The sequence below is a fragment of the Helicoverpa zea genome, chromosome 1 (genome assembly GCF_022581195.2).
Source record: "Helicoverpa zea isolate HzStark_Cry1AcR chromosome 1, ilHelZeax1.1, whole genome shotgun sequence".
In the NCBI taxonomy this organism is placed as follows: domain Eukaryota; kingdom Metazoa; phylum Arthropoda; class Insecta; order Lepidoptera; family Noctuidae; genus Helicoverpa; species Helicoverpa zea.
In genome coordinates this window covers 7,189,388-7,198,391 of record NC_061452.1, presented here as the reverse complement: position 1 = coordinate 7,198,391, position 9,004 = coordinate 7,189,388, and the positions used below count along the sequence as shown (strand labels likewise).

Here is a 9,004-nt window from a genome sequence, read left to right as displayed (position 1 = left end):
CCGTCTCTTTGTACAGACTGCATTCGTTCGTGAAACTATGTTACAATTCAATTTTCTCTAAAGTACGAAGCAAAAGTAATATGTGAGGTAAGGTAACAAAGCCCCGACAGCTAGCCACGATGCTATTGTGCCAGACTGCAGACTGCACTCCCGTCTGCCCTTCAGACGCTCATATGACGACGAAACTTCTTATACGTTCATATTTATCTAGACACGTAAGCTTTCTTTTTCGTATACTGAGCGCAATTTATAACGAAATTTGTGCGTTGTTTTTTTAAGACTCGTGTTTTGTTTTTAATTCTCGTTATTTTAGTGTTTTTTTTTTCTAATTCCTAACTTAGAACTCGAAACTCGTTCTAACTGCGATAGACTACAAATAATAGAGAAAATCCAAAAAAAATAGCAATTTTTGCAAGTTTTCCATCAGCGTCAGGTGTTCGTTCAGTTTTAGAAACGGAATGAAATGGACACTGTGCAGCGAGATGAAATTTGGCTGTTGTGCAAACGAACAGCGGATGGCATCGTCCGTTCATCAAATAAAATGCGAACGAGAGCAGTTGCCGGGTGACCCCGCACTGCAAACACACAGCTAATTGCAACAGAACCTCCCGTCTGATAACTACGTGAAAATTTAATCCTCTCGCTTACAATCTTTTTATTCTCATTAATCCTTCGTTAAGTCTGGTAAAATTGAATTTGTTTTATTCCATGCTTAAATATTTGATGGTCATGTTACAAATGTTTGTGCCGCGTTCCTGGCTTGTATTTTCTCGGTATTTTATCAGTATTATGCAACTTTTACATTTCTTTCATAGTCATATTCAGGGATATTAATTTAAGTTGGTTCTGAAAATAGGCAGCGTCCACACCATGAATAGGCGAAATCACGCAGCAACTTTGTAAACAGCCTTTTTTCAGTGTATTCTTGAATGAGAATTCGTTTTTTTGGTTTGATGCAAACATACTGTTCCGTATAATCTATCAAAAAAGAAGTGGGATAAACCATAACACAGTGCAAGATGACGAGACGATAACACTACTATTTTATAGCAGTTAATCTTCAGTAGCACACTGTGTGTATTAAATCGAAAAGGTTTATAGTGTTAGGGTACTGTAATGATCTCAACGGTTTCATGGCATTTTATAGCGACGAAGTTTTATTGATTCAGTACACACGGCCCGAATTCTATATAAGGAAATATTGTATTTTAAATCGTATAAAAATATGTTACCAATATCGATAAACTTTATGACGTAACATTACTGTAAGCGCTACATTTAACGGTTGTCGAAAAAGAAAATCTATCAGAAAGTGTCCTAATCCATATTGGACAAATATTATTTTTCAAATTCGATGCACAATACACATGCAGATTTTACTCGAAAACCCGTGTTTTAAAATTTAACATAATACAAGCACAATTATAGTGTGAACGAGTTCTACGGTAAACTGTAAAGAAACGTAAATATAACAAATGGCATACAGATGTCGCGTTATCGAAGTCAGTGCGACTCGGGCCGCCCTATCCGGGGCACCGCTTTGTACGCATACGCATTCACTGTATCGTGATTTACATTAATGACAATGATTCGTAATAATTACCTTATATTCTCTATAACTAGTCTTTTACTTATTACAGTAAGAACTCAGGATGATGGTACGTAAATGTGCAACTTTTATATAAGTAACACGTGTTTCAATTTCTATAGTTTTAATTCATTTTCAGAAATACTTTCGAATTATTTGTTCGACAGCGGGATGTCAATTGAGGATGTGAAAGACGATTTATATTTGATGGAAGATAAGGTATAATTCTCAAAAGTTTGTTGTAGTGTATTTTATAATTTATTGACTATTTTTTAATCATACAAAATTTTATAGGTTGAGACGGTGACTGAAAAAGTTGACATAAAACTCTATTATGAGTGCCTCTGTCCAGATTGCAGGATATTTGACACGATGCATTTGAGACCGACAGTTGAGAAACTGGCTTCGAACCTGAACCTGAATCTTTATCCTTATGGAAATGCAGAGGTATGAAATGAAACCAAAAATATCTACTTCCATTAAAAATATGATGATATAGGACAAAAGAGAGATGTTTGTGCGATCATACATAGTAATTAAGTGCTATCATAAGTAAATAATAATTAAGTAAATGTACTATCGACCTCTAGTTTATTCAAGCGCATTTGTATAAACACTGACAACATAATTGAGGTCTATACTGCTGTTATACCATATCTAGAACCAAATTTTCGGAAGGAAGTTGTTATCTTCTGATATTAACAAAATATGTAATTCTTTTTCATGTAAATATAGATTTCGTTGCGTTAAAATAGGTAATGAACAGTTTGTCTCTCCTAAAAATTAAAAAATCATAAGATGATCAGCAACACGTGCTTGCTGGTAGTACGTTTATATCATCATCATATATTGAAGAATAATGGGAATGATTCTTGCTCATTGACCTCATGTTCAGCATATTGCACAAAGGAGGAAATACTCAGAATTCCTTTGCCTGTTCCTCAGGCGAATAACCGGTCCAAATTAAGACTTAATAAAAAGATCTAAATTACGGGTTCGACAAAACATCAATTCCGTTATACCTACTCGTACAGAAATCTCCGTGTAATAAATATTCGAAAAGTTATATTATAGTTCAGAAAGTGACTTCAAAAAATAACAAAGTGTCACGTAGATAGTTAACAGTTGTTGAAAGAAGTTCTTTAGAGGTTTGTACAGACATACTGTTCTTTCTTACTTTTTAAGAACAACTACTTAGTTCTTTCCCGCGGATTCACTTTCAAATCGAGGTAGATAGAGACACGTATTTTAGTAGAATAGCTTCAAAGAACTGTTATCACTGCGTATCGATTCGCTAATTTTATATACTATAGTTATCAAAGTACTACAGGTATACAGCGTGCTATAAAAGTGGTTTTTTTTTCAGACCACAGACAAGGGCAACGGCAAATACGAATTTAAATGCCAGCATGGCCCAGAAGAGTGTTACGGGAACAAATTACATGCTTGTGCTATTGATTTCCTGAGGAATAATACCAAAGCCGTCTTCTTCAACTCCTGTCTGATGGACTCGGCACGGAATGGCAGAGGATCAGACGACGCAGCTGCTGATGAGGTAAACAGGATCTGTAAAATAATATCCCCAAACTTTCTCTAATTAGAGACACGTTTTAGCAGATGGAAAGGGTATTTACGTGGTAATATACGACATTAACATACACCTGTTTTCTGTTTACAGTGCGGCAGAATTATGAATATTCCGACAGACACAATTAAACAGTGTGCAAAAGGTTATAAAGGCACCGTGCTTCTTAAACATTACGGAGATGAGAGCAAGAAGGTTGGCTTCAAGTATGTGCCCTACATCCTAATCAATGGAGTCGTTAATGACGGTCAAAACTTCATGAAAGACATATGCGCAGCCTTTAAATCACCGCCGCCGGAATGTGCTGAACTTAATCAAAATAAACGTTACTGAGCTTTGTAGAAAACCATGAGTTTTATTTCAACATTACACGAATATATATATATCACATTTTTTGCAGGTGCACCATTTTTAAAACGCATACCTACAGTAGGTATGTGGATGCTAAATGATAATAGATATCTAATCCCGTTGTTTTCTAAAATGTTTATACTAACCATAAGTTTAGTCAATCCTACAATAAAATCACATCGTACATGAAATATTTATAATACTAAAAAAATACAAATATACAAATGAAATAGAGAGATTACTTAAACCGAATACATTTTAAGGGAATTCGCAACCATTCATTGAATGGCATTAGCCTATGACTTGTGAGAAGATCAAATAATCTAGAATTTCAATAGCTGAATTGAAGTTAGGACTATCTCGATTTTTTACCTCAAAGACATAATTATACAGGATTTTCCTGTTTTTTATATGGGTCGTAGTCATCATGAAAGCCTGCAAAGTCCTATTTCAAATTTTTACTATCGATTTATCCTTTTTATTTACAACTTTCGGTTGCAATCAGTATCCAATAAAAATAAAATTATCGATCATCTGAAGGAGGATTTACACCAATTTACGCTATCGTAAGTTAACGAAAGTGCACGTATATGGACATAATATATCAAACATTAAACTATTAAGAAGTAAGAGTAATTGTATCCATTAAAAATATGAGGACAAAGACATTTAACTCTAGAGATAACGTTTAACAGCTTGTAGGCAAGTAAAAGATGATAAATTATCATCACATGGGCCTATTATCATAATAAATTGGTCATAGGCTATACAAGCGATACGACAATAGTCACCAACCGCCGACTTTTTTCTTTCCTGAACATATAGCATTCAGTCGTGTTTCAACTGTATACAATGCCTGATTGCAAAATTGTGTTAGTTGCAATATTCCTCGGAGTTGCGATATGTGATCCTAGAAACAGCGGTAAGCGACTACATACATGTAATTATATTCCACTTTGTAGATATAGGAAAAGAAATAATGAACGTTAATTGTTTTAGGATACTCGACTACCACAAGTAGTAGTAACTACATTGAAAACTGGAACGGAACTTTTATTGTAAGTTAATTATGAATGTTGGATGTTAGACATTTTTATTTTTCTAGTGAGTAAACTATAGATATTAATTTTGTAGGTACCGAGTATAATGTTTCGATTTAAAATATAGAGCACAGGTACTGTTAAACAAGTATCAAATTGTAATACTGTTAATTAAGTCCCATGATAAATTGCTTATTTAATACATTTCAGGTACCTTCAAACGCAACCACTGTAAAGGATAAAGTTGAAATCAAAGTTTACTATGAAACTCTGTGTCAGTTCAGCGTGGACTTCTTCGTGCAGCAACTAGAGCCAGCTCTGAAAAGACTGCCTTCACATTTAGACATACATTTAATACCCTACGGACACGCCGAGGTACGTGAAATTTCAGCATCATTATGGTTAATGTGATATTTTTAATTTATATAAAGCACGCTCCGAGCCGTTGCCTAGGCATTATTTCGCACGAAATATAAGCATTAAGTATTTGTCGTTTAGAAACTAGCTGTTCATTTGTAACCTGACATTACCGTTAGTGTAGACTGAATTACCTTTTATGTTATTACATTGTTCCACATTTAAGCAATCATATTTTACTAATTTGGGTAGTTCGAACTAGCAACATAGCTACTACAGTTGTTAATTTTCTAAAACAAGCACTGCCATCCTTTCTACCCAAGTGTTCACAATAAAGCGCGATTATGTCTACCAAGAACTGACTCAATTCCTTCTACAATTGCTTCAAACGCAAGGATTAAAGTGAACTGCAATCCATTTCAATATAAGTCCTCCTGCCAGCTATTAAAATCAAATGCTTCTTAGCATGCACTTAACCACGAAGTTGTACATGTGAGTTATACATATTATAAACTTATGCTATGAAAATTGCTTTAAACGATTCTAAATTACACTTGGAAACATAATATACGTCTATTACGAGTCTTTACCCTGTTGAAATGTCCCCTTCACGCATGTCGTGCGATAGTCAAGTGAGGGAGACAAATTGCTTGATGCTTGTAATAGGCACTACTATCCTAGTCTTAGGACAGACGATATGCGCACTATGTGTGAATACGAATAAATAATCCTCATTTACAAACAATTATTCTGATGCATGAAAACTGATCCATAACAGGTTTTGCAAAAAAATCACACTGAAAACTAGCAAGCGCTAATGAACGTTCCATAAAGCGGCTTCCTAAGAAAATCTTACAAGCTAAAGTTTCTATTACCTAGGCCTTAAACGAGCGACTAATTAAGGCAATTATGAAAGTCACAAGAGGGCTCAAGAAAATCCGCCGAGAAAGCCTTGACTTCTTTTTAATTCCATCGAGCTCAATAATGATTTTAACCAGTAGAGGGTGTTGAGCTGTGTTATTTACTTAGGTACATGGTTTATTTATCAATTTGCAGACTATTCGTGCAAATGGTGGATACAAGTTCAACTGCCAGCATGGAGTCCCGGAGTGCTTCGGCAACACATTGCAGGCATGTGCCATTGACGTGCTTAAGAACACCACCAAAGTACTCCCCTTCAATACTTGCCTCATGCAAAATATCTCATATCGAACCAGCTACAGCCACGTGATGTCCGTTATCAATTGGGTATGTATTGACAATCAAGAATCTTAGGTATAGTGCAGACAACAAACTCGCCGTTCCACTCTTCTCCCGAGGGAATTACTTCCCGCATCCAGATAAAAAAGTACCCCATGTACTTTCTCAGGCTGTAGACTGTCAATATACCAGCCATACTTACTTTCGTATTATAATATTAGTAGGGATCTATGAGGAATATTGTGTGCATAAATTCATTTAAACTGCGGTTTGACGATAAAAAAACTCAAGGAAAGTCCAAAGGTAACCGATAAAAGCTATTGTCCCCAAACAACATCATTTAATAACACCTTTTAGAAATATATAAACCAGTTCCTTTAAACAAGACATGCGAGAACATGATATAATTGACAGTACAAAGCGTAGACCTAAAATAAGTTGAGACCAGTTTCAGCCTAGTTAAATATAATTCTCACAAAACAGGTAAATCAGATAATGACGTGTACTCTGAGTTGTTTCTGTCAAGTCGGAACAACCAGTAAATAGGTACTGCCTTAAAAGACTACCAGTTTGTTTCCAGTTTAAGTCTAGTGCCATTCCGAGTGCTTCGGACCGTGTATTATTGTATCTATGTGCTGGTTTTTCCACAACACGCGAGTAGAACTGCATTTTGTAGTGCCGTGTGTAGTAATTGCAGTGATGTATTAATAAGGATACGTAATTATTGGGATTTTAGTGCAGACTTGCCTTTTGTGTTCTTTTCTTTTTCCAAAATAATAGGTTGCTGTTTGGAAACCATCTTCCAAATAGAATTGTTATCAAGCGACGTATTTAACGCAAAACAAATGTTTAGCTCTTTTTTTCTCAACCTTGTAACATTATCTTTTTCAGTGTGGTGCGGAGCACGACGTCAACGTACAAGACATTTGGCGATGTGTGCACAGCCGCCGTGGTTCGTATCTCCTGAAGAGATATGGAGACGAGACCCACGCGGTGGCTCCTGCTTTCGTGCCTTACCTGACGATAGACGGCAGCACCCTGTACCAAGAACAAGCTTTAAACAATTTAGTTGCAACAGTTTGCCAAATGCTAACGCCAAAGCCGAGAGAGTGTTTGACTGATTAATTTTTGCCATATGTAGATTAATTTATTTTTAAAATCTTGTGTACATAAGTTAATAAAATAAGTTATTTTCGTACATCCTGGTGTTTAATAAACACAAATTAACATAAGCTGAACCAGAATTACATTATATGGGGTCGGTGTAGTCTCGCTTGTAAGCTTTTATCCTGAAACCCCGGACACTAATCGCAGTTGCCTAACAACCCGTGTGCTACTCAAGCGTCCACCCCCGCAAAGGCCACCATTCTACATAGCTTGACCCACATCTTGGTTAACTAAAGGGCAGCTAAAGGCCCTCTTACTATGTTCTCCAGTTCCATTCAAACTGACATTGCACTTAAACTAAGGTGCATTAGCAGAGTAAAAATATACAGAAGTTCAAACTATGAGAATAAGCTTTTTAAAAGTTGGATATAAAAGAGAGTACTTTAAAACTATACCCGGGAGATAAAACCATTTCCCTCAGACATATTACATCTCAAGAAGGCTTTCTTTGTAGACAACTACAATCCGGTGTACCCCACATCAAGACAAAAGAGAATCGATTCCCGCCACGGAATAGCGGCATCCGTATGTGTCGAGCACGAAGCAATGTAGCCGAAATCCTAAATGGTTGAAACTATTGTTCTGTCGTATAGCTCGACAAACTCGACGGGCTTCCGAAGGCTCCCGGGAATTGTCGGTGCATGTGGAGACTTTCCCACACGCCTCCGCCGCGCCGGCGTCGACACCGGGACTCTTGCCAAACTGCAACACTCATTGTTCTACTTCTTGCGACCGAAGATAATGTTTCACCTCTGGTGCCGTCGGTCGCGTCGCAGCTTGCTGATAATTATATCATTGCCATAATGTAATTAATTTGTTTCAGTCTTATTATTTTAGCCAAAATCTTGAACACTTGCATTTCCTTCTTGAAATTGCTTTAATATTTTAAATTAGTATTAGTAAGTACATACATGCTCCTGATGAAAAGTATTTAACTGATTTCATATATTTTATCAGTTACCTACCTATGTATATTTCGTAGGTGGTACATAAAATGTGTTAAAGCTAAACTTATTATGCAAGATGCCTATTCACTTAATAACACCACGTGTTCGTTCCAACACCGGTTGCCGTATAATAATAGAAGGCGTTTCACAAATATATGTTAAAAGCATTTTTGACTAATCACGCTAACAAAAGCTAAAATCACTTTCAAATAAATAATTTTGGTCATTCGCATTAATCGTATTACAAAACAACATTTAAACAAGAGGTCCACACGGAAAGTGTGGTATGCACCGGCGACGTGCATCGGTGAATCATGTCACAAACATTTATTGAATTCGTTGCGTTATGACTAAGAGTGCATTGTGACCATTGCCCATTGGCCATAAACGTTATATTTAAAACCACACGCGATAAAACTCTAAGGAACATTGTAAGTGGCTTGTAGCCAATGAGTAATAAAATATTAAAAATGTTCGATCTAACTAACCACGATAAAACAAGTTCCATTGCCATATGAAAATTGTATTAATCGGAGGAACTGTTTACTTTCACTTCAGAACTCCAAAGTTGGATCCCGATGGGAATCAAAGTAATTAATACTCAGGACATTGTTCAAACAATGAGTTCGTTCCACGGCGAATACCCTAAGGTCCAATTACTTGAGACAAAGTCGTCATATTAGGTACAAGTTGGCGGAATGGTTCCATAACAGTTTAGTGTGTGGCCGTCGTCTATTAATAGAAATACAAACGTTTGCCTCAATTCCAA

General features: G+C 36.2%; 2 protein-coding genes across 3 annotated transcripts; both read left to right on the top strand.

Annotated features, from left to right (window-relative positions):
• Window positions 1-3,519, top strand: LOC124630824 (gamma-interferon-inducible lysosomal thiol reductase-like). 2 transcript variants are annotated; one of them, XM_047164849.1, is made up of 5 exons: window positions 1-87; window positions 1,728-1,807; window positions 1,883-2,035; window positions 2,955-3,143; window positions 3,267-3,519. In XM_047164849.1, exons 2-5 carry the CDS (start codon window positions 1,760-1,762, stop codon window positions 3,504-3,506), a joined length of 630 nt encoding a protein of 209 aa, XP_047020805.1. In that variant the 5' UTR covers window positions 1-87; window positions 1,728-1,759; the 3' UTR covers window positions 3,507-3,519. The 2 variants fall into 2 exon arrangements, with proteins under 2 accessions (XP_047020805.1, XP_047020796.1); XM_047164840.1 differs by lacking the exon at window positions 1-87 and adding an exon at window positions 1,457-1,658.
• Window positions 3,520-4,329: 810 nt separating this feature from the next.
• LOC124631801 (gamma-interferon-inducible lysosomal thiol reductase-like) lies at window positions 4,330-7,319 on the top strand. The gene is made up of 5 exons (XM_047166413.1): window positions 4,330-4,446; window positions 4,524-4,582; window positions 4,775-4,939; window positions 5,978-6,169; window positions 7,013-7,319. Exons 1-5 carry the CDS (start codon window positions 4,377-4,379, stop codon window positions 7,244-7,246), a joined length of 720 nt encoding a protein of 239 aa, XP_047022369.1. The 5' UTR covers window positions 4,330-4,376; the 3' UTR covers window positions 7,247-7,319.
• Window positions 7,320-9,004: the final 1,685 nt, after the last annotated feature.